The sequence below is a fragment of the Equus quagga genome, chromosome 13 (genome assembly GCF_021613505.1).
Source record: "Equus quagga isolate Etosha38 chromosome 13, UCLA_HA_Equagga_1.0, whole genome shotgun sequence".
In the NCBI taxonomy this organism is placed as follows: Eukaryota; Metazoa; Chordata; class Mammalia; order Perissodactyla; family Equidae; genus Equus; species Equus quagga.
The window spans coordinates 103606466-103631064 of NC_060279.1; the positions used below are offsets into that span (position 1 = coordinate 103606466).

At 62.7% G+C, this 24599-nt stretch overlaps 2 protein-coding genes across 3 annotated transcripts in view; one reads left to right on the forward strand and one right to left on the reverse strand.

Annotated features, from left to right (window-relative positions):
- The window catches only part of SLC7A10 (solute carrier family 7 member 10), a 20260-nt gene extending 7457 nt beyond the window's left edge, over positions 1-12803 (forward strand). Inside the window, exons 3-12 of the mRNA XM_046683675.1 lie at positions 5586-5790; positions 7962-8113; positions 8388-8513; positions 8584-8737; positions 9454-9577; positions 9658-9761; positions 10117-10213; positions 10430-10579; positions 11231-11408; positions 11649-12803. Of these exons, the coding sequence (XP_046539631.1) occupies positions 5586-5790; positions 7962-8113; positions 8388-8513; positions 8584-8737; positions 9454-9577; positions 9658-9761; positions 10117-10213; positions 10430-10579; positions 11231-11408; positions 11649-11779 (1421 nt within the window). The 3' untranslated portion in view covers positions 11780-12803. The remainder of the gene's footprint in view (positions 1-5585; positions 5791-7961; positions 8114-8387; positions 8514-8583; positions 8738-9453; positions 9578-9657; positions 9762-10116; positions 10214-10429; positions 10580-11230; positions 11409-11648) is intronic.
- Positions 12804-12917: 114 nt separating this feature from the next.
- Positions 12918-24593, reverse strand: LRP3 (LDL receptor related protein 3). 2 transcript variants are annotated; one of them, XM_046683674.1, is made up of 8 exons: positions 24475-24561; positions 22809-22856; positions 22265-22376; positions 17451-17589; positions 15786-16000; positions 14214-15330; positions 13799-13931; positions 12918-13568 (listed from the first exon to the last, which is right to left on the reverse strand). In XM_046683674.1, exons 4-8 carry the CDS (start codon positions 17462-17464, stop codon positions 12984-12986), a joined length of 2064 nt encoding a protein of 687 aa, XP_046539630.1. In that variant the 5' UTR covers positions 17465-17589; positions 22265-22376; positions 22809-22856; positions 24475-24561; the 3' UTR covers positions 12918-12983. The 2 variants fall into 2 exon arrangements, with proteins under 2 accessions (XP_046539630.1, XP_046539629.1); XM_046683673.1 differs by lacking the exon at positions 22265-22376 and having other exon boundaries at positions 24475-24593.
- Between the last annotated feature and the right edge of the window lie 6 nt (positions 24594-24599).

Consider the following 24599-nt stretch of genomic DNA (forward strand, 5'->3'; position numbering starts at 1 on the left):
GGCATGGGATGGGGTAGGAAGGCGTGGGATGGCATGGGATGATATGGCATGGGATGGGATAAGAAGGTATGGGATGGCGTGGGATGTCATGGGATGGGATAGGAAGGCATGGGATGGCATGGGATGGGATAGGAAGGCATGAGATGGGATAGGAAGGCGTGAGATGGGATAGCAAGGCATGGGATGGCATGGGATGGGGCTCATAATGGAGAAGAGGGAGTGGGTATCAGGGGCAGAAGTAGGGAGCCTGGTAGGAGGGTAGTTGAGTCACCTGGGTAAGAGACGAAGAGCAGGGTGGCAGCAGTGGAGGTGCTGAGAGGAGGTTAGATTCTGGGTATGTTTGGATGATAGAGCCAAAGGATTCGTGATGCACTGGACACGAGGTAGGGGAGAAAGGAGGAGTCAAGGGTGACACGAGGTTTGGGACTGAGCACCTGGGAGCATGGTTTGCCATTTATTGCCCCGGGAGGACTGCGAGAGGAGCAGGTCTGGGGGAAAGGCGGTGAGCATCAGGAATCCCACTTTGAACGTGTGAAATTTGGGATGCCCGTTTGTTGAGTAATTGGCCGGATGTACAGGTTTAGCTAAGTGGAGAGGTCCCAGCTTGGGATATAAATTTGAGGGTTGCCAGCAGAAGCTGGGGGACTGGATGAGGTCTCCAAGGGACTGAGCATAGAAAGAAAATGGCAGATGCCCCAGAACTGAGCCCCAGGCACCCGACTTCTGGAAGTCAGGAGAGAGAGGAAGCAACCAGCAGAGGAGTCAGCCAGGCGGGAGGAAGGCCAGGAGGCTGAGTGAGAAGGGGATCAACCTGCCAGGCGCTACTGATGAGACAAGTCAGATGCAGCCTGGGGCTTGACAGCTGGATCCAGCAGCGTGGAGCTGCTCGGTGACCTTGATGAGACTCAGCCTGGAGACGAGGCACAGGAGGCCGGGCTGGGCTGAGGGAGCCAGGCAGAGTGTGCTCCCCACTTCTGCCATCCCTCTCTCAAAAGGAAAGTGGGTTACCAGTTGGCGATTCCAAGCATGTCCTGGAAACATGCCCACCCACCTCCCTGGAGTTCTGTCAAGACCTCAGTGGGCCCTTCTGTCCCCCTGGAGGGGTGCCTGATGCATATCACCGTTAGGACACTCATGTGCTTGGAGGCATAGGCTTTGCCCAGGGTGACAACAGGGCCCCCAAAGCAGGGCTCTGGCTGCTCACCCCAGGGTATCGAGGTCCCATGTGGATGAGATCTCCAAAGGCCAGATTGGGTGGCCTAGGGTGTCTCCAAGGTGGGTGACAATAGCGCTTCCTAGGGCCTCCAATGCGCCATGCCGAGTGGGAGCCTGCCCACATCCTTGCCTCTTCTCCCCATTTTACAGATAAGTAGGCTAGGAGAGGTGAAGTCCCTATCCACAGTCACCCACCCTGAGCAATCTGGTAGTCGAACCCCCACTAGTTGGGTGTTCTCAACTAGTAAAGGCCCTGCCTGTGGCTTCAGGAACCTTGGGACCTACCAACTTCAAATGGGAATTTGCAGTTCTTGCCCAGTGGCCTCATGGGTCATATCCTAGTGGGGAGGGGCTAGGACCCATTGCCCGGGGCAAGGGAAGGAGGCCTGGCCCCTGGCCAGCCCCTGATCAGGCCCGGGAGCCCCGGAGCTGCCTTCTGTCAGGCCAGCAAGCCAGTGTGACAGGAGGCGGCCCCGTCACAATCATGCTCGCTGAAAGAGGCACACGTAAGATGCCCTAGGCCCCAGGGGCTCCCTGTCCTTTTTGGGGGCTCAGCCCCTTCCGTCTGGGAATACAGGGTCCACCCAGGGTGGGGAATAAAGGGATCACTTCCTGACTGTCCTCCAGGTACCATGGGAGTGGGGCAGGGTCCAGGGTATAGGGGTCAAGGTGGGAGGTCAGGGAGGGCTTCCTCGGGGGTGGTGTTGCTTCTGGGAGGCCAGTGAGCTGAGGAGAGACCTGCCGCAGTGGAGGACAAGGGGCCCTGAGCAGACTGTTTCTGTGGGCCCCGAGCAGTCGTGCAGGACACGTCCACCTGCTCAATGCCTCTGCCAAAGTCAGGGTTGAACCAGCCCTCTGCCGCCCCCTACCCCAGTGGCCGTACCTGGCAGAAGGGGAAACTGAGGCACAGAAGGGCAGCACTGGCCTGAGGTCACGCAGCCAACTCCTGAAAGTTTTTAGGGATGAGAGGTGGTGCTGGCAGCCTGGCCTGACAGGACCTCGTTGCCCCCTCCCCAAATCAGACTGTGCATTCCGCCCCCACACACTGAGGGCAGCTGGCTCCTTCCACCAACGTGACCTCCACGGTCTACCCCTGCGACCTCCATGGTCGGCCGCTGCCTCCCAGAAATAGGTCAGCGACACGGCAGCGGCCAGGGGAACAATGGCCCTTTCTTCGTTCCTCCGTGGAGCCGGGTAAGCCCCATCAGGCCAAACATCTTAATGTGATAAAAACCACCCAGCTCAGGCTGAGGGGAGAGGGCAGAAGGAGACTGGAGGGGGGCTCCTGGGAAGGGGAATCCCATCCTCGCCCACCTGCCTGGGAGCTCTGGCCCCGCCAAGGACCCGCCGGGACCACAGAGAAGCCATCTCATTGTGTGGATAGGAATGTGGAGGCCCGGGAACCTGCATTTCTCCAGCCCACCATGGGTCTGACCCCTGACTCCGGGCTCATCCCACATTCCCTGGTTCCTCCTCTTCCTCCAGAACAGGATCCTCCAAGGGCTGGGTTTGTCCACTGCTGTTCCCCAAATCAGGCAGAGCTGATTCTGAGGCCTGAACATGAGGACTGAGAGGCAGGCCTGAGCCCGCCGCCACCAGAGGGCTGGGCAGGCACCCCTGCAGCTCCGAAGTCCCTTCTCCACAGCCCCTGTCCTCATGCCAGGGCTGGAGGCCCCCACCTCTGTCCTCAGCATCCTGCCTCTCCTCTTTGCCCTCTGCTTCTCACCCAAGCCCACGGCCCCTGTTGCTCCCTCCAGAGCCCACACGGTGCCAAGTACAGCCAGTGGACCTCGATGGGATTTTCTGCCACCTGCCAGCACAAACCTGGAGCAGATGCTGGAGGTTGTCCAGGCCCAGGGGGCGAGGCCCCCAAGGACCTCAGAGACACCAGCTGGCACACATGTTCCTTTGAGCCACATGGGCAAGAAGTTCTGCACTGTACCTGAGGCCATTTGTTCAAAACATAGTGCCCCCGCCCACCCCCTAGATCCCAGCATGGGAGTCTCCAGCCACCGGGCACAGGCTAGTGATGTGTCCCTTTCAGACCCCAGCCTCAGAGGACTAGGAGCCAGGTATGGCTTCCCCAATGGCTATGCCATTGAGGCCCTCCCAGGCTGAGTTGTGCAGTGTGGTGGGGTCCCCACAGGGTGGGTGGCCTGGGGCTTTGGATGCCCCCAGCTCCTTCCAAGGCCACCCAGCCCCCGCTGGCTTCCAACCTCACTGGCTTTTGGCAAATCCCACTCCACCAGGTCCTGAGAACAGAGGCTCTGCTGCCGGAGGGAGTGAACTCAAAGGCCCTTTAGAAACCCGGCAGCCCATCCAGGCCCTGGACCCCTGTGGTGGATGAGGGAGGTGACCATTGTGCCCCTGGAAGGAGGCTGAGGACACAGCTTACCTCTGGGGACTTGGGGACAGGAATTCCTTCATCCTTATCTGGATGCATTTAGGGCTCCTGGGATGTGACTGGAAAACCAAGTGGGGCATCGTGGCCATCCAGACTGGAAATCTGTGTCGGCCAGGGGTGGGGGTAGGGGGAGCACCGTGGACAAGGAATGCATGCAGATTGGCGGCCACAGCTGTGTCCCTGTCCGGACCCGCCTGAGGACCTGGCAGGTGGAGCAGGCAGGCTCTGCCATGATGGACGTGTGCTCCCCCCAAGGGCCCTGACCAGCAGGGCGACCTTGCCAAGGGGCTGAGCCCTGGATCCCAGCAGTCTTGCTCATCTATTCAGGTGGCCTGTGGGTTTTGGGATCATTTTCTCTCAGGCAGGCCCTAGTGCAAATCACCAGTGATATGACCTGATTTATTTGCATAGATGGTGAGACTCAGGCAACCCGGAATATTGCCCTCTTTGCCCTAACTGCCAGGGAGCTCAGGGCTAAGTGGGCACTCAGAGTCTTGCTCATCCTGGGAACCTACTCTGCAGACCACAACTTGGCCCTCTGTGCATTTCCTCTTGTTCCACTCCCAGACACCGTGAGTCAACGGAGCACCCTACCCCCATGCCCATCCTTCCAAAATTCAGACTCGGCCCTGGGGGCAGGACAGGCCTTCTGTGACCACTCGCAGCTGAGCCTCAGAAGCTGGCCAGCCCCCCCTTCCCCCCCCCCCAGCCCCCCCCCCCCCCAGGAGGGCCGAGTGGATACTGCTGTCCCCAGTCATCAGGGCATTGGTGCCACTTTGGGTATCGGGCCATTTACTCATCCATCAATGTACTCAACAGATAAGTATTGAGCACCTACTGTGTGCTGGGGGACAGAAGAGAGCAGGCGAGGCTGCAGACAGCTCGTACAGAATCGTGCAAAGGGGGATGCAAAGTGCACCCGGATATGGCTGTGGATGAGCTGAGGGCTCCCATACTGCATCTCACTGAATCCTCACAGTAACCCCATTGTACAGACAGGACTCAAGAGATGGCCTGACGGGCTGGGGTCCCAGGCCTCCTGAGCCCCCGCCGGGATTTCCCATTGTGCTCCTGGGATTAAAGCAGTGACCACTGTACCACTGTTTGCAACCAGTGGGCTGTCCCAAATGGAGAGGCAGTCTGTGTAGAGACCCCAGGCCCGGCCAAGAGGCTCTGCCAGCCTGCCATTCCTTCCATGATGGCTGCTGACCAACCCCCAGCCCTGAAAATGCACCAGTTACTCTCCCTCACCCCACTGGCCCTTGCCCAGGACCTGAAACATTTCACAGTGCCAGGAAACAAGGTCTCTTCTGAGTCGGTGTTGGCAGCCTAAGTCCTAGGTTAGGGAGGAGCCCAAGAGGCAGGCAGAGGGAAGGGGAGATGGAAGATAAAGAAGTAAAGTACAGGGCAGGGTTTGGGGGACCACGAGCCTGAGGAAAAGGAAGAGGAGCCCAAAGCGGCATGGTCAAGGAGGGCTTCATGGAGGAGGTGCCACCTTGGGAGAAGGTCATGGTCAGGGCCTTGCTTTAGGAGGCCAGCTGTGGCCAGCAGGTTGGAAGAAGGACAGGTGGCTGGAGGCTATAAAACTAGGTCCTGTGGGGATGCACAGGGGTGGTGCCACTCTGCCATCACGCAGGTGTCCGAGCCCCCCTCGCTTGAGCTTGCTCCGCCTCATAGGGTAAGTGCTGGGCAGAAAAACTCGGATCCATGTCCACAAGGGGAGCCTGACTGGATGGACAAGGTGCCATTTCCCATGCCAGCGACTGGCGAGAGGGAGAGGATGAGCCCAGAGTGGGACTTGCCAGGTTTGAGGGACCCAGTGGCATCCTCGTGCCTCCGGGCCCACCCCCTCTCTCCTCCAGGGAGCAGCCTGGCCCCCTTCCTCACTGCAGCATCCGGAGCCCCCCAGAGGCTGGGCTGCTGAGGGGGTCCCCAGACCTGATACCCCCCATCTCTCCCCGTGCAGGGAACATCATCGGCTCGGGCATCTTCATCTCCCCCAAGGGAGTCCTGGAGCACTCAGGCTCTGTGGGTCTGGCCCTCTTCGTCTGGGTCCTGGGTGGGGGCGTCACTGCCCTGGGCTCCCTCTGCTACGCGGAGCTGGGAGTCGCCATCCCCAAGTCTGGCGGGGACTACGCCTATGTCACCGAGATCTTCGGGGGCCTGGCTGGGTGAGTGTGGGGCACCAGTGATGTGGGGGGCCATCCTCCCAGGAGCAGGCGGCCAGTGGGCCCTGGGCCACGGTTTCTCCTTCTGCTTCTCACGTCACAGGGAGGTCATGGGGGTGGATGGAGGGAAGGGGGTGGGGTGTTAGGCAGCCTTCCAAGGCCAGGGTGGATGAGACCAATGCCTCCCTCACTCCAGCTGGACACTCCAGCTGGCCCCTTGACCTCTCTGTGCTTCCTTTTAAATAGAGCTCCCTCTAAGCCCCACTTCCCACCTGGGTGTTTGTGTGTGGAAAGGCCTTACTATCTGAAACCTCTAGACAAAGCCAGCATCCAGGCAAGGACGGCCATGATTTTAGTAAACCCATATGCAGGGGGAGGGGACATGGTGTTCTTGTGCAGCCTTGCAAGAGCTCCCCTTTAAATAGTTCCTGACATTCCTTTATTCACCAGTGAACACTAGCTGAGCACCTACTGTGTGCTGAGGGCTGGGGATGCAGTGATAAAAAGGTCCATCCTTGTCCTCAAGGTACTCACGGTGCAGAAGGGAAACAGCCCCTCCGACTTGCTGAAGACCTAGAGGATCCTTCCTTGGAGGGGCTGTGTGAGAGGCAGCGGCCCAGCAGCCAAGAGAACAGGGTGCCCACCACCTAGGGAAGGCTTCCAGGGAGAAACCACGTTCGCACTAAGGCTTGGAGGAAGGGCGTGGAGGGGGAGCGTGTACAGAGAGTAGTGGCCTGGGTGAGCTCGGGCAGCTGTCTGCCGTGGCCAGAGGTCAGGTCAGATCTGAGACTTGAGGGGTATGAGGTAGGCTCAGGGCGGAAGGGGGTCAAAGCTATTGCAGTTGTCCAGCTAAGCCATGCCGAGGGCCGGAATAATGGCACAGGAAGATTCCAGAATCACTTAGGAGCCTAAATAGGCAGGATGTGGTAGGCGGGGTAGCATGAGGGAGAGGTGGGTGTGGCAGGGGTGACACTCACTTTCCCATTGGAGAGGCTCCATAGATGGCAGGTCCTGGCACGGTGGGGGGAGCTTCCGGGGTGGGGCTCATCATGTTGGTTGAGTCTTGGGTGGGGGGTATGGAGCTCAGAGGAAAAGTCTGGGCTGAAATATATGAAGTTTGGTTCTGAGGGCCATGGTCAGTGACCTTTACTGGGTAGCCGTGGATGGGGTCCTGGCAGGGCGTGCACAGCCCTGTGGGTGTGTCCATGGGTGCTCTCCTCTGGGGAGAGGGTCCTCAGAGGGGGCCTGAGATCTGAGAAAGTAGAAGAATCGTGCTGTGCAGCTGTAGAGAAGACTAGGGAAGAAGGTGGGAGGGAGGAGAGGGCCCAAAACTCTACCAGAGGGGCACCCAGCATTGGGGGGGGCAGAGGGGAGCACCCGGCAGGGGAGGAGGGCCTTGGAGCCAGGATGTCCCAGAAGCCAAGGGGTTTGGGGAGGTGGTGCAAAGCAAGGAGTAGGAAGCAGGGCTAGAGAGAAAGGTGAAGACCAGGGGGCAGCCACCGAACTTGGTGCCCCAGAGGTCGATGGTGTCTCTGGATGAGGTGGTCCCCACCCTTGAGGGCCGGACGGGGGTTAGGACCACCCCAACAGACAGGCCCTCCCCTGGGTGCAGGCAGAGCCCCCGGGAATAGGTCAGGCATCCCAGCTTTGAGCAGAACCCCTCCTCCCACATGGGCACCCCACAGAGACGAGATTCAGGCAGAAGGGACATAAATTACTCCCCACCTCCAGCCGGGGCTCTTTGTGACGTCAGGTCCCTTGGGGGATCACTGCCCAGCATCAGCCATCTGCAGCCACAGGGTTTTGGTGAGAGCTGCGGCTGGAGCCATGCCCGGGGGTCCTGGGACAGCCCACCCCAGCTCAGGAAACAGCCTATGTCCGGGGGCTAGGTGGCCACTAACAAGGTGGTTGGTTCCCGAGTCCTCTTCGACGCCTGCCCCAGGGCAGCCCACAGCTGTTTGCTGAACACTGTCTCTGTTGAAACAGTCCATGAATAGAGCAGAGACCTCAACAGGGTCAGCCCTGCCTCCCTGGACTGAAACTGGCTTCTGGCACCCACACCAGCCCTTGGGTACCAGGGCCCAGGGTGCAGCCCTGCTCCACTCCACACACCCGGGCCGGCCTGGCCAGGAGGGCGCCGACTGCCTGTGCCACCGGGCCTTTCCTCATTCCAGCTTCCTGCTGCTCTGGAGCGCCGTCCTCATCATGTACCCCACCAGCCTGGCCGTCATCTCCATGACCTTCTCGAACTACGTGCTCCAGCCCGTGTTCCCCAACTGCATCCCCCCGGCCGCTGCATCCCGTGCACTCTCCATGGCCTGCCTGAGTGAGTGCCCGCCTGTGGGGCCTGGCCCAGCCACTGTCCCCAGAGCAGCTGGACTGTTGGGCCCCAGCCTGCTCCCTGCCCCCGTATGGGAGGACCAGGGGGTGGGGGGACTCCTCCAGCTCTAGCCCAGTAAGGCGGGCCTCAGGGGTTGGGCTCCTTGCACTCCAGCTGCACAGGAGGCTGCCCTGCTGTAGCCCGGCCTGGACTTGCCTCTGGCCCACCACAAGGGGCTCAGCCCCAGGCGCCCACTCACCCGCCCACCCTTCCTCCCCAGTGCTTCTGACGTGGGTGAATAGCTCCAGCGTGCGCTGGGCCACGCGCATCCAGGACATCTTCACTGGTGGGAAGCTGCTGGCCCTGTCACTCATCATTGGCGTGGGCTTTCTTCAGATCTTCCAAGGTAGGGCCAGAGTGGGGGCTGTGCCCTGGGCTGGGGAGGCGATGCTGACGCTTGACCTCTGGACCCCCAGGACGCTTTGAGGAGCTGAGGCCCAGTAATGCCTTCGACTTCTGGATGACACCCTCCGTGGGTCACCTGGCCCTGGCCTTCCTCCAGGGCTCCTTTGCCTTCAGCGGATGGAACTTCCTCAACTATGTCACTGAGGAGCTGGTTGACCCTCGAAAGTGAGTGGGACACCTGGCCAGGCCCTGGGAAGGCGCAGAGCGTGGCAGTGGGTGAGGCAGCCTCTCTGCAGACTTGTCACCTGTGGCTTGGTCTGATCACATGCCACTGCCCCACAGGAACGGCTCTGGAAAGAGCCGGGACGCATGTGTTCCAGCCTGGCTCTGTCCTGTATGGCTGTGGACAAGTCACGGCCCCTTACTGGGCCTCAGAATCACTCAGTATCATTGTCCTGTTGTAAGTGGATCTAGCTATTTGCATTTAGCCAAAAATTAGACATGTGTACACAACATGGTCCCTACAGATGAAGCCGATGACTCCATCTGATGCTTAGCCAGGGATCCTGACAGTGAACAGTTGTAGCTAGGGCCAGAGCTAGGGCCTATGGGAAGTCCCAGGGGGCCCCCAGGTCTGTGGACTGGGCTGTCAGGGCACTTTTGAGATTTTCAAGGCTGATTTTGGCTGTATGCAAATAGGGTGCGATGTGGCCCCTCCCCCAACCGCCCGTCCTGCCACCGCCTGTGCGCGGGCTGGGGCTGGGGGTGAGGGAGATGGACAGCCATGCTGCCCCTTCCTTGCCACAAAGCCCCCAGCAGACGCAGGAGGAGGAGACTCAAATCTCCTCCCATTGCTGCCTCCCTGGCTCCCCTCTCACCTCTGGGCCCCAGCCCCGAGGCCCCCAAGGGCTGACGCTGGCGCACTCTACCACTGCCCCCAGGAACCTACCTCGCGCCATCTTCATCTCCATCCCGCTGGTGACCTTTGTGTACGCCTTCACCAACGTCGCCTACTTCACCGCCATGTCCCCCCAGGAGCTGCTGGCCTCCAACGCAGTGGCCGTGGTAAGTGGGGCCCTGCTCGGTCCCTGCCCCACCCGGCCCCGCCCGGCCTCACGCACCACCTCTTTTCTGTGCCCACCCAGACCTTCGGGGAGAAGCTCCTGGGCTACTTCTCTTGGGTCATGCCCGTCTCCGTGGCACTTTCCACTTTTGGAGGGATCAATGGCTACCTGTTCACCTCCTCCAGGTGACTGGATTGGGGACTGAGGGGTCAAGGGGAGGTCAGACAGGTGCCCGGGCACGTGAGCAGTGCCAGGGACCAGAGGAAGTGAAATCTTGCCAGGTGGGGCCCCCCTGAAGCTGGGACAATGAACTCCCTGGTAACAGATGTCCGAACCCAACTCTGAGGGACAGAAAACAAGAGGGAGGCAGGCTAGATGAGGGGAAGAACTGCCCAGTGGGGCTGCTCGGGCCTGGAGCAAAGGGTCAGAGGTGACAGCTCAAGAGGGACATCGGGTCTAGAGCTGAGGTCTGGGCTCTGGCTGTCGGGGAGGCCCAAGGCCGGGCTCATGGTCCATCCCCATCTCTGTCCCCACCCCCAGACTGTGCTTCTCTGGAGCCCGAGAGGGGCATCTGCCTAGCCTGCTGGCCATGATCCACGTCAGACACTGCACCCCTATCCCTGCCCTCCTCGTCTGCGTAAGTTGGGGGACCTGGGCTGGCACAGTAGGGAGCCAGGGCCCCCCAGCAGCGTGGGTGATGGCAGGAGTCAGCCCTGGCCCCGGGGGCAGCCCACAGAGGGAGAGGGCAGGTCCAGGGCTCCAACCACCTGGTCTGAGCCACAGGCCCAGGGCAGCCTGCAGGGCTGGCAGGGGGCAGGCGGGGAGGCCGGCCTCAGCCCCAGTCCTCTCCCAGTGCGGGGCCACGGCGGTCATCATGCTCGTGGGAGACACATACACGCTCATCAACTACGTGTCCTTCATCAACTACCTCTGCTATGGAGTCACCATCCTGGGCCTGCTCGTGCTGCGCTGGAGGCGGCCGGCGCTCCACAGGCCCATCAAGGTAAGGCCCTCCCCGGGGAGCGCAGGCCAGCCCATGAGTCGGGAGCTGTCAGAGTCACCTCTTCTCCCACGTGGGCGCCCAGGGCAGGCGGTGACAGCAATGGGGAGTCCCGGTGTGGCCACGTGCTGGCCCCACTCGGGGCTTTGGGTGCACTGACGAGTTCAGTCCTCTTGACGAGCCCGTGAGGTGGGGGCTTTGAATACTGCCGGTTTATGGACGGACACATGAGGCTGAGAGACTTGCGCACGGTCGCACGGGATCCTACAAGCCCACACAAAAACGGAAGGCCCTAAAGCGAGCAAAAGGACAAGTCCTCCTGTTTGCATACAAATCCTCAAGCTGGAGAAGTGCTCAGGGCCCGAAATGCAAAACACCCAAACAATTGACCTTCAGCCAAGTGCAAGCGGCAGGTCCACAGACAGTCGCTGTGTGGAGCTCAGAGCCACTGAAACTTTGACAAATCCTCAACTGTTTGGCCAACTGGCCATCCATGAATTGGCTTCCAGCATGCTGGGCTGCTGCCAGAAGGGGGCGGCTCAGGCCTCAGCTCCCAGGACAGGGTGGAAAGCTCTCCAGCCCCTGGGAGTGGTGGGGCAAGAGAGCAGAGCTGGGCGTCCTGCGCCACTGGCACTGCCACTCGCTCTCCCCCAGGTGAGCCTCCTCATCCCGGCCACGTACTTGGTCTTTTGGGCATTCCTGCTGGTCTTCAGCTTCATCTCGGAGCCTGTGGTGTGTGGGGTCGGCATCGCCATCATCCTCACGGGGGTGCCCATTTTCTTCCTGGGAGCGTTCTGGAGACGCAAACCAAAGTGTGTGCACAGACTCACAGGTGAGCCAGCAGCCTCCCCCAGGTGGCAGGGCCTGGAGATGGGACCCTCTTGGGGGCTCGCCCGAGAGCAGGGTCTCCCAGCAGCTGCAGTGGCAACACAGAGCCCAGCCACCACCGAATGCCTCCCTACAATGTAGCGCAGGTGTCCAGGACGCCCTGCAGAGGGAGCAGCCCCCTGAGGGCCCTGCCCCCAGGGTCAGACCACAAGGTCCATCCGTCTGTCTATCTGTCTGTCCTCAGAGTCAATGACACGCTGGGGCCAGGAGCTGTGTTTCGTGGTCTACCCCCAGGACGCCCCCGAGGAGGAGGAAAATGGCCCCTGCCAGCCCTCTGCACTGCCCGCCACAGACAAACCCTTGAAGACACAATGAGACATTTGTGGAGCCTAAAGCAGCTGTTTCTGTTTACATGTTGTTTATTGAGGAGGAGTTTTTGCAAAAAAGTTTCTTTTTCTCCTGGAAAAAAAGAGATCCAACTCTGAGGGGCCTGTGGTAAGGAAGCCCTGAAGATGTGGACTGGGCCCCCTGTCAGCGCTGCCCTGCTAGCTTTTCCTGGAAAGGTCTGTGAATAAAACAGGGCTGGAGGTGCGCTTGTCTCAGGTGAGTCCTGGGCATTGCTCGCAGGGGCCCTGGCGGGGCTGGCTGGGGAAGGTGCCTGGCTGGCCCTGGAGGAGCTCTGCCGCTCAAGCCAGGCACTCCCTCCCTCATGGGGTCCAGAGCCACTCTGGTCCCAAAAGGACATCAGGATTGGGACGCAGCTGAGTGTGCCCCTCCCCAGGCCCTGAGGCCAGCCCGAGGCTCAGCCACCTGGGAGAGCCCAGGGATTCCCACTAGAAGTGCTTCTCTTCCCATAAATCCCCAGGTAGCAAGGGTTGGGACTTCAGAGCCCACGGTGGGGAGACTGATGCCCTGAGACGGGACGGGATGCATTTGGCCACTGTCAGTTGGTGCCTCAGCCTCTGTCCTGAGAAAGCATCGAGCAGCATCTCCCAGGGGCCTTGGCCTGCAAGAGACCCATGGGCCTCCTCTACCCCATGCCCACATTCCCAGGCCTGCCCTTGTGCCCAGGAGATGGGCCTCTCAGCGAAAAGGCAAGGGGCAAAGGGCATCAGCCTGGCCACGTCCATGCTGATACTGCAGGCACGAGGATGGGGCCAGAGCCTCCTGGCGCAGCTCTTCAGGGGCCTGCTGGACCAGGTCCACATGCCCATGGCCCTGCTCAGTCCAGACACGGCCCTGGGGTCCCACCCGATGATGAAGCGACAAGCCACAGAACACACTGCAGGGAGCCCTGCCCCGGCCTGCCGCCTCTCTGGAAATGGATTCCCAGAATGGAGTGGGAGGACATAGCACTGGGACCCCATAAAGGCGCTGGAGCCAGGCCCCCCTCCCCACTTCAAGCCCCCACAGACCCTGCCAGCCATGCCCACCGGGGAAGAGGGGGTGCTGACGCAGCAAGCTGGCCAGGCTCTGGGCAGCCTCAGTGAGAAAGAAAGACGCAGAGGCGGGGTAGAAACGACTGTGTATTCCCTGGTTACAAAGCGGGGCTGTGGCGGTCGCCAGCGTGTGCGCCAGGTCAGCAGACCAACAGGGCCTCGTCGTCACTGGCCTCCAATGCTGGGGAGCAGGGTGGCGGGGGGCTCCTGCAGACACCCAGTGGCTCTGGTGGGTGGGGGCCTAGGGTGCTGCTGGCAGTGGGGGCTGGGGGCTGAGGGTCCTGGGCCAAGCAGAGCTCCCGAGGCATGTCCATAGGAGCCGGGCTGTCCACCAGAGGGTCCCTGCAGGCCTTTCTGTCCTTGTCCACTGGCCCGCACTCCGGCTCCCGCAGGCCCAAGGGGGCCGGCACAGAAGGTCCCACCTCTGGAGCGTGGCAGTGGGCACTGGGGAGCCCGTCCCCAGCTGCTCCGGGGCTGCCTGTGTCCGTCCGTGGTGCCGGCGGGTCCGGGGCGGCTCCCGGTGCCGGCTGGAGGAGCCCGTCACCCAGCACCGTCTGGGAGGTGCGCGCGGCGGTCAGCAGCGGGATCTGTCCGCGCGGCGCCCGCGGCCGGTGGAAGAGCCGGTTCCACAGGCGGCCGAGGCGGCGGCGGGACGGCCCTCGGCGGGAGGCGTGCCGGCGCATCTGCCGCCGCATGGCCGTGCGAAGGTTCTGTAGCACCGAGGCCTGGAGGGCGGGGCGGCAGCTGAGGGGGCAGAGGTCAGCACGACCCCCAAGGGACCCGAGACTCCGAGACCAACTCGTCCCCGCACCTTGCCGTGTCACTCGTGTCACCCTGCCCAGACCTCACCTCCCGCCTCCCTCGACCCCTGGCCCAGCTTGGCCGCAGGCTGTCCGCCCCGGGCGTGGCCTCCCTGTCTGGGGAGTCCTCTGAGGTCCCGCCCTCTGGTGCTCACCTGGGAAGCGCTGTAGACCGGGAAGTCCTCCACGGGCGGGATGAGGCCCTGCGCGATGAGCTGCCCGTAGGACGGGGGCGCCTCCCGCCGCACAAACTCGGCCTCTAGGCGCGTCATCTGCGTCTCGAAGGCCCTGGAAGCAATGGGCAGAAGGGCAGCATGGCGGGGCCCGCCGGCACCCACACCTCCCGCCCCTCAGGGGCCCTCCGCAGGGGCTCAGCTGGCAGCAGGACGTGGCCCCGCCCCTCCATCGGACATCCCGAGATGCCAGGCCCCTGCTGCGCGCAAGAGAAGTCTGCTTGTGGGTGGCCGAGTCCCAATATATAAACCCACAGCCGTGGGAACAGCGAGCCCAGGGCCTCTCTCCCGGGAAACGCAGAACCCGCGGCTGGGGGGCAGTGCGGCCGCAGCCCACCTGTACTCCTGCGTGCGCAAGGAGTAGAGCTTGAAGGCGCAGCCCAGGGCGATGACGAGCAGCAGGCCGCAGACTAGGCTGCCGATGAGCGCGGCCGTGATGACCTTGCGGGGCACGGCCGCCAGGCAGCCGTGCTCGTCGCTGCCGTCCTGGCAGTCCTCCTGGCCGTCGCAGCGCCACGTCTCGAAGATGCACAGGTTGGTGCCGCAGTGGAAAGTGCCGGGCTGGCAGGAGAAGCAGTTCTTCTCATCGGCGCCGTCCGGGCAGCTCTTCTGGTTGTTGCAGCGGTCGGCAGGCGCGTAGCACAGGCCGCTGCCGCCCTCACAGGGGTACTGGTCGGGCGGGCAGGTGGGGCAGCCCTGCTCGTCGCGGCCGCTGGCACAGTGCCACCAGCCGTCACAGCGCTGGGGCTCCGAGAAGCAGCCCTGCTCGCCGGGGTCGCCCGCGTCGCCATCGCCGCTGCTCCCGCACGGCTGCTCCCACGGGAGGCAGTAGCCCTTCACCTGGTAGGTGGCATTGAAGCCGTGGCCGGCGCTGCGGGCGCGCGCGTGGTAAGCCACAGTGAGGCGGCCCTGGGCGGCCTCGAGGCTCACGGGCCGGTGGTTGCTGCGGTAGGACAGCGTCTGCAGCAGGCGGTCCCCGCGCTCGCCCAGGCCCTCGTACACCTGCACGTAGTCGTCGTACCCCAGCCGCAGCTCCAGCTGCAGCAGCACGCGCCGCGGGTCCTGCGTGTCCACCAGCCACGTGCAGTGAAGGTCCGAGGGCCCACGGGCCGCCCCGAACAGGTCGGGGGAGGCGAAGGAGCCATAGAAGCTGCCGAGCCTCCGGCCGCATGCCAGGTCGGGGCAGCCGGCCTCATCAGAGCCATCGCCGCAGTCCTGGGTGCCGTCGCAGCGCCGCTCTGCGGGCAGGCAGCGCGTGGAGCGCAGCCCGCTGCAGGGGAAGGTGCCCCCAGGGCACAGGCTGCCCGGCGGCTCCGAGGCTGGCGCAGAGCAGTTGCCCTCGTCCGAGCCGTCGCCACACTCATCCACGGTGTTGCACTGCCACGGGCCCGGCAGGCACTTGCCGTTGTCACAGCGGAACTCATCTGCCTGACACGATGCCTGGCCCAGCTTCCCTGTGGGGGAAGGGCACGGGAGACGGTCAGGGGAGGGCAGAGCGTCCCTCCAGCTCAGGGCCTGGGACCAGGAGAGGGCAGGTGGTTCCTCCATCCCAGCAGGGCCCCTGCAGGGCCTGGGAAGGGGCAGGACCCTAGAACGGCCCCTGGTCTCTCCACAGCCACCTGAGGGCAGAGTCCCCTCAAATGCCAGGGTGGGCTCTGTCCCTGACCTGAGCCGAGGCAAGGGACAAGCCCTCCACTCGAGCCAAGTCTGCGAAGTGGGGTCAGTGCCCTCGAGGGCCTCTGGGGCAGCAACAGGACCAGTCCCAGTGCCATCACTATGCTCCCACTGACGGGGCTGCCGAGGGAGAGCCTACAGGGAGCTGCCAGCAGAGGTGCTGCCCCAGCCTGGGAGCCCACGCGCAGGCACTGAGTGCTCCGTGGTGGCCCACCCCGCCCTGCTGCCGGGTCACCTCGGATGTATGAGAGACGGAAGCCCTGGGCCTGGCCGGAGCTGGATGCGTCAGAGTGGAAGAAGATCCAGACGTGGTCCCGGGCAGAGATGAAGGCGGGCGGGATGGCGGAGCCGCAGAGCCGGAAGGCCTCCTGGCGGGGCGGGGCCGCCGGGCCCAGCATGAGCCAGTCCAGGGAGCACTGGTGAGACTCCTCCACGTCAAAGTTGCGGAAGCTGCGGGGCCAAGAGGACTGCAGGCGTGGGTGGGCAGGCAGCGCCCACGTGGCCGAGGACCAGCAGGGAAGGGTCAGCCCTGAGCTCATGGCAACGCCCGCCAGCGCCACCCAGCCCTTGTCTTCAAAACTTCCCGACGCCTCCACTCCAGCCATTCAGTGGGACCCCTGCTGCCACCCAGGGAAGCCCCGTTGTAGGTCTGTGAAGGCCTCATCCTGCCCCTTTCCACACTCCATCAGCACACACAGCACCTCCACCCCAAAGCCAAGTGGAGGGGAGTCAGGAGCCCCATCGTGGGCAATTCCCTCCCCTGACACTCTTCCCTGAAGAAGCGGGGCTGAAGGGTCCAGGTCCCTCCCACACTGGGTCTGCTGGGACAGACCCGGCACAAACTCACAGGCCTGTGCACTAAGGGGGGCCCTGCCCACGGGGCTGGCCTGGTCTGGGACGGGGTGACAATTTGACACCCGGGGAGAAACACTGACCCTGGACCCCCAGGCCCAGGCTGTCAGATGAGCAGGCCACAGAGCCATGGAGTACTCTAGAAGCCACCAGGGAGGATGGAGTCTTTGAAGAGAGAGTGCCTGAGGGCTATGGCCCTGTGGCCACGAGGAAACACAGACACCAGGATGGACCCTGACAGTGCCCGTCACATCCTGGGCTTTGGAGCTACCGAGGGGCTACAGGCCTTCTGGGCTTTGGCATTTAGGAGAATGACTCCCAGCCAAATCTCCCCATGGCCACCCCTGACCAGGGGGCCAGCCTCAGTTCCACCATCTAGTCACCTCACCCCACTGCCCTCTGCCCATCCCCAGAGCTTGAGCACCCGGCCTCCTGCTAGTTCTCACCTGCCGAGACTGCCCTGAGGGCCCAGGGGAAACCCCTGCTCTGGGCTCAGTGCTAGCCTGGCCTCAAGCCACCCCTGCAGGACAGACAGGACACCTCTGGCACCTCAAAGACAGCTGGACCATGCCTGCCAGTCCCCAGGGTCCCCCTCCCCAGCAGCCCCCATGGCCCGTGAGAGAGGATCAGGGCAAGACGAGGCCCAGCTCCGGGCAGCCAGTCACAGAGACCAGGAGCTGGGCATACTCATGCTCACACGCACTCACATGCTTACAAATCACACATGTTCACATGTAGATTCACACACACGCTTCACACATGTACTTGCACTCACATACACATCTGCGGACAGATGTGCCCTCCACACCTACTCAGACCTGTGCTCACACATGCATACACTTGCACATGTCCTTTATACCTGCTCAGATGTGGCCCCATGCACATACACAAGCACACATGTGTGCACACACATCTTTCATGTGTGTGCTTGCCACAGGTGCTCACACAGGTGCTCCTGCACATGCACCATCTCACACACACACACACACACACACTCAGCACATGTAGACCCAACTAGATTCCATCTGCCACCCACGGGGCCCCGTACCTGATGGTGATCATGTCCCCACGGTCGCCCTGGATGTACCAGCTGCAGTTCGTGCCAGGCGGGTAGTTGAGGGGCCAGGCGGGGCTGTAGATGACGCCACGCCGCTCAGTGTGCTGCTCCAGTTTCCCACTGCAGGCAGCTGTCGGGAGACAAAGCTGAGAAGTGCTGGCCTCACCTTTGGGTGGGAAGTGACGTGAGGGAGGGGGCATTTGAGCCTCCCACGGCTTGAGCACGTGCCTTCCCAAGGGTGGGATCAAGACCAGCCGAGGGTGGCCACGGTCAAGGGCAAGGCCTCACTCGAGACTTCTTAGAGGTGGCATGCATGGGGGGGCCAAGGAGAACACACAGGGCCTTGGGGCAGCCCACGCTGTGCACCAGAGCCTGGGTCCTATCCCCCATCCCTGCAGGGCTGGCAGCGAGCCCACCAACAACTCCCCTTGGCACCTCCAAGATACAGCCCCTCCGGGTCTCAGCTCAGTGGAGAATTCCATAGTCCTGGGCCCGCCGGCCCTCACAGGCAATCCCACTGTGGTTCCCTGCCTGCCCTCCCTAGGACTTGCCAAATATAGACCTCAGCCCCAGCAGGGGAGGGGCTTTGCCCACCCAGCACATATTTATTGAGGACCTACTACGTGCCAATGCAAGTGGGACCCTACAGGCTGCAGGGGGAGCAGACAGACAATGCTGATCCCATGGGTGGAGAGGAGATTGTAAAACAGGCCTGACGGAAGGGCCGAGGTCAGACCGGCTGGAAACGCAGGCTGGGTCTGATCACACTGCGGAATTTGGGTTTTATCCGGAACATAAGTGGGAAGCCACTGGAGGTAGATGTCGCAACCAAGTGAGGAACTGAGGCTCAGAGAGGATAAGTGACCCGCCCACGGCCACACAGCCAGTAAGCGGCAGAGTGAGGATCCACCCTGGTCCTCTGGAGGGCTCAGACTCTCACTGTGGGCCCTGAGCCACTGCATTTACGAAGTGTCAGCTGTGTGTTGTGTCAAGGTCAAGTGCAGAGCACCACGCCAGCCAGCGTGAGTGAGGAGTGCCAGTAGACCCGGTCCCACAGCCTCTTTGTTATATGTGCCTCTGCTTCCCAGCTGACCCACCCAGCCCGAGGGTTCTGAGGCTGCCCCAGTGGGCTCTGGCCTTCCCAGGACCAGGCAGGGCCCCCCTGCACTGGCTGTGCCCACCCCTCTCACTCCTTCAAACCTTCACCCCACTGCTTCCTCTGATCTTCACAAGAGCCCATGGTGCAGGCAGGGCCCATTATACAGATGGAGAAACTGAGACTCAGGGAAAGAAATGATGGCTCTTTTTCCAAGCCCAGTGACACTGCCTCCTCACTCTCCTACTGCCTGGCACCTTCCACTGTTGCCCCAGAAGCAGGGTTCTCTCTGCACACTCTCAACAAGACTCTCCAGGACCCCACATGGCACAGCTGCAGAAAGGAGAGTAGAACCCTCATGCCCGAGGAGGTCCAGGTAACCCAACAGTGTGACTAACAGGGAGTCAGTAACCCCCAGCGGCAGCTCACAGGAGTGTCAGAGGACTACAGCACCCACCCTCTACCCTGAAGCAAGGCGGCCACCCTCAGGTCGCCACCAGGGCCCCAACAGTCACGAGGTCGTCGAGGTACCAGGCCAGTCTCTCCACTCAGCACACACGCGGCCTGGAGGCCGGCCTCCCGGAGCCTCGCATTGCCCGTGCATAGTGATGTGCTGAGCAGCACGTTCCCCCTGGCGGGTGAGGCCCCTGGGCTTTGTGGACCTCACAGGGGCCCTGGGCGCTGACCTGGGGGTGTCTGGGGAGGTGTGGGGTTACGAAACCCAGAAGAGGCTTCAGCTCCCGGTGGGTGCTGGGCGGGAGGCTCACAGGTGGGGAAGGCCCGGCATGGCTGGAGCACATCGGACCCCCACGTCGAGTCTAAGGCACATGTTACAGTCGGGGTCAGGAGGGTGCTTCAGCCAGGGTGGGACCCACCCCTGTTCCCTGGGACCCTCAGCCCGCAGGACCAGGCCTGTGGCAGCGCAATACCAGAGGCCTTCCCTAGGGGACGGAGCTCTCAGAGGCCAGGTTTCTCACCTACGCCAGCCACAGGAAGCCAGGCTGTGGGAAGCCAGGCCACAGGGACCTCGGTCTGGCCTTCTTTCCGGGATCCACAGGCCTGTCTCTCCAGACCACCAGCCAAGTCAGGAGCAGATGACTGGACAGCTGCCAGCCCAGCTCTGCCTCTCAACAAAGCCCCTGGCAACACGTCCCCCCAAACAGCCTCACCCCTGAGCATCCCCACAGCTGCCCCAGAAACCCCCACATTGGGAGCAGCAGTGTCACTCAGCTACTGTTCGCTCTTCTCCGGGGGGTCCGCTGAGACTGTGGGTTCTGCAGCCATCAGCCTGGCCCATGCAGTGAGCACAGAGCAGGAGGGAGGCAGGGGTCCACGCCAGGAGCCTGGAGCCCCGGGTGGGGCCTCTTGACTGGTACGGCTTGGCCGTGGGCCTGGAGGGCGCCACCAGCTCAGACGACCAGCCCCGGCCTCTCTGTGACAGCAGACCTTGGCCCACCCCAGCACCACCCGGCCCAGGCTCAGGCCGGGGAAAAGGCCTCGTGAATCCCACCTGGGGGCTCACACAGCCAGACACACGGTTCCACCCTAGGCCTCAACTTGTCCCTCAGTAAAACGAAGTCACTGGGTGCCACCTGTCTCGGAGGGTGGCTGGGAACTCTGTGGACAGCAGCAGTCTCTAGCAGACATCATGGGATGGGGATGGGGTCATGCCCTGGGGAAGATGAGGGTCATGTGCGGGGCCGGGGGAGGGGGGCCGACAGGTGGCCAGTGAGGGGAGCTGGGAGGATTGTGTGTTTGCGGGATACTGATGCAGGAGAGGGGGTTTTGGGGGGTGTTTGCGAGCAGTCAGAGAGCACCACCTGAACTTTAACTGGGGACAACCTGAAGACTCCCTCGGCCCCCGGGCCAAGGCGCCCTGCTCACGTGGGCAAGGGATGACTGAGCACTTTTAGACCAGCGTCCTTTTTTCCTGGTCCAAAGAGTCGTCAGAGACTCCTGAGAGGGCCCGAGCATGCCTGATGAAGCACAATTTGCAGATCCGGTTTCCAGAGGCGATCAATACTCCGGACAACCTGCCTGGTGTAACCGGCCAATGGAACCCCACTGGGGGGAAGCTGCCAGGTGAGTGGAGAGCAGCCTGAAGACCCTGTCCGGGCACACCCCCAGATTACAGCAGCTCCGTAGCGGGGCCGGAGCCAAGAGTCTGGGATGCGAGAGGTGGGGCATCTGACCCAGTCAGTGCCTGACAACCTGGGGCAGGACAGGGGCTGAGAGACAAGACCTGTGGGGTCCCTGGGCAGCCCGGCTGAGCCCCCAGGAGTGTCTGAGCCCAGTGAGGGCTGGGAGCGGGGCAGCAGGGACAGCTATGATCCAGGCTCCTCACAGTAGGCATTGCCAGGAAAACTCTGAAAATGCAGAGTCATGGAGTCTTGGGGGCGGGGTGGGGGGCACCCCAGGGAGCTAGAAGCTGGTCTCCACTTCTCTCAGCAATGCGACAGGGATCAGAGCTAGACTCCAAGAGAGCTAGGGCCCCAGACCACCACCTGTGGCCACATGGGCTGAGCATGCAGCTCAGGACACTGGGGGCACCACACACAGCCACCTTGATGTGATCGGAGGCTCCCCGAATTGGGCAACATGGACCCCACTGAGGCCTGCGGTGAGAACTAAGAAAACCACACACGTGGGCCTACATGGCTGTCGTTCTCTCCCTGGCTCTATGAGTGGTCCTTGTCCCTGGAGCATCATTTCTCTAAACCTGGGACACATGCATGTGGCAGACACGTTTGGGGTAACATGCCCACCCACCACACCAGCAGAAACCCAGAAACTCACATTTATAAAACATGACACCCCCGTGCCGTCCCCCCGCCACTCTCCACCACAGCCACGGCCACCTGACCCAGGCGGGGCCAGTCAGTCTTCTGCTGGAAGTTGGGATGTGGAGACTGGGTAGTTAGCTGTGGGGGTCAGGACTCCAGGCAGGGCTGGGGTGGCTCAGTGCCGAGCAAGGCAGGGCCCTGGGCCAGCCGAGTCAGCAGAGGAGGCCAGGCTGCGGGGAGCAGGAGCTGGTGCACAGGGAGAATCGGGAGGGAGACTGAGGTCACGTCTGCAAGACCGGCCCGAGAAAGCAGCTTCTGTGGACCAGGGCCTCCCCATCCTGGACCACAGCCAACAGAGGTCCCTCTCCCAGAGGCAGCTGCAGTGGGTTTCCGCCGTAAGCCAGACCCTGAACAGCACTAGAAACCCCAGTCCCTCCTGCCCCTCCATGCAGCACTGCAGACAGCAAACACGTCAAAGCCCCCCAGACTGGGCCTGAGCACAAAGATGGGCAGAGGATGGACGGACCCACTCGGACAGGCAGGAGGCAGGGGTGGAGTTCCCACTGTGTCTTAGATTCTGTGCGTCTGCTTGGCATCCACTAATCACAGGGAGAAACTCTCAGCCACTTGTTGATCTCTTTCCGGCACACCCGCTTGCCTTCAACTGCTCTTTCCCGGGCAGCCCGCCTGAGCCCCCACCGCCTTCTTACCTAAGTCACACACAAGCCAGCATTGCCCCTGCCCTGGGTCATCCCAGGCGAGGCCCCAGGCAACCAGAGACCACCCCTGAAGCCCACTGCCCGCCAAAATCATTCACACGAGCCAAGCCAGAGCTGCTCCCCCGTCCTGCCTTGCCTTTCCCGCAGAAACCCCAATACAGGCTCTGCCTAGGCCCCCCCCTCGTGCCTGCGTCTGCCTGACCAAACCTGCAGTCCCCCTGTGGCCCCCTGTGCGGTGGCATGTCTCCTCTGAAGACACACGAGGAACGAATTCTTCCGTCAATGGCAGTGGCCTCTCAATGTCGCCACTCAGTCACACCTTTAGAAATTAAATCCCTGGTGTCATTTTAAAACAGGCAGGCATCCTGTGGCTCCTCACGGCCCTCGGGGACCCCACAGCCTACTGGAAGCACAATCTGCTAATCCTACTGGGCCTCTGACAGCTTGCTCAAGGTATTAAGCCACAGGTGCCAACGCTGCACTGAGGACCTTGCCTCATTCGCCCATTCAACCCTAATACCCAGGCTTTGAGATGGTTCCTGTTACTGCACCCATTTTACAGAAGAGGAAACTGAGACTCGGGGGGTGGAAGTTTGCCCGTGGCCAAACAGCAACTTTGTGAAGAAGAAAAGATGCACAAGGACTGAGATTGAAACAGGCCAGGTGACATCAGGCGTGGACAGGCCTTCAGGTGGTTCAGAGGTCACTGAGCCAGAGGGACAGGGAGGAAGGAGAGAAGCAGCTCACTCACCTAAGGCAGGAACCGCGCTGCTGAGCCGCCCCGTGAGGACGATGTTCACTGCGGGAGACACAAAGGGGCTCAGTGGGGCAGCAGCCCTCACAGGGGCACAGGACGACACAGCCCAAACGGCAGGCCGGGTCTCCTCATCTCACAGGCGAGGTCGGGAGCACTGCCTCAGAGACCTCACTGCCACCCCAGTCCTGCGGGGAGGGGCGGAAGGCAGGACCACCCCGGGCCACAGGCTCCCTGCCCCCAGGCAAAGAGAACAGGGTGCAAGTCCGCAGCAGACCACTCCTGCAGCTCCCCACGCCTGAGAACCCTAATTCACTTGGGGGGGGGTCTGGGAACCCTAACTCACTTGGGGGGGTTCTGTTTCCTGTCGAGCTTGGGAACCTCAGGCCTGGATCACTCATCAGAGACAGGCCCTGGGTCAGCCAGGCAGGGGCCCTGCCTGTCAAGGGGGCTCCTACCACCTTAAAGGGCTTCCTCGCAGGGGGCTTGCCAGCCACCTGGTCCACGGCAGCCAGGAAGGGAGGGAAGCCGTTCTGATCACCCCATGTGACAGGCATGCACAGCGAGCAGGGTTCAGGGTCCTTCCTCCTCACTGCGCCATGCTGACCTTGAGAAGGGAGGCAAGGAACTCACCTGCCACCCACCCCCTCAAGTCCCTATGGCCACAGGGTCTGTCCTTTGGCTTCCCCTACTGCTTTCCTACAGGGGTTATGGGACCAGGAGGCGGGTATGGGCGAACCCAACTGCCCAGAGTGCAGGGGCCCCCCTTCCTCCAACATCAGGAGGCCAAGGGAGGCAGAGAGCATCTCTGAAGGGTCAGCCCGGACCTGGGGAGGAAGCAGGGGCAGCTGTGCTCTCTCAGGACACCCAGGCTCTACTAGGCATAGCCCATGCCACATCTGGGCAGGGAGGACCTCGGGGTTACAGAGCCTTCACTGGTGACACCATAGGGTGTCCCCTAATGACCCCCGGCTCAGATAATGGCCTCCCTCCTTTATTATGGTAAATAAAGGAGCCATGTGAGTTGACGACTTAACTCCTTCCTTCCCCTCTCCCTGACACAGGGCCCTGGAAAGATGGACGAAAACTCCTGGGTGGGGCAGGAGCCCCTGCTGCCCAGGTGCGGGGCCTGGCCAGGTCCCCGGGCCTCCCCAGACACAGCGCCCTGGGCTGCAGAGGCCTGCCCCTCCGGGCCTGGGGAGACACAAAGGGAAGACACGAGTCCTTCTCCTCGCAGCCGCCTCCGGCCCGGCATCCTGCGTGCCGCTCGCCCCGGCAGGCGCCCGCCCCCACCCCGACTCGGGGCAGGAAACAGTTCCTCCCTGTTCAGGGGCAGCCGGCCGTGGCTTTGTGCGCAGCTCCGGAGGCCCGAGCGCCGGCGGAAAGCCGCTGCCCGCCAGCCCCGCCGCCCGCCCGAGCGGGCCCCCGCGCACGGCTCGCCCGGGCTCCAGCCGCCATCCCGAGCCGCCGGGAGCCGGGCTCCGCTGCCGAGCAGCCTCCCAGGCCCGCGAGCCCAGCAGGCCGGGGACCGGGCAGCCCTCTCGCAGCGCCCGCCCCGGGAAGCCGGGCCGCGGGGGAGGAGCGCGGCGCGCGGGGGTCCGGGAGGGCGCGGTGCGGAGCTGCGAGCGGGACCCAGAGCCCGCCGGCCTGCGCGGCCACTCACCCAGGCAGACGACGGCGAGCTGCGCCCGGGCGCCCGGCGCCCCCTCCGGCCCCGCGGCCGCCCGCTTCTCCATGCCGGGGCCCCGCGGGCGCCGCCTCCCGACCCCCGGCTCGGGCTCGGGCGCG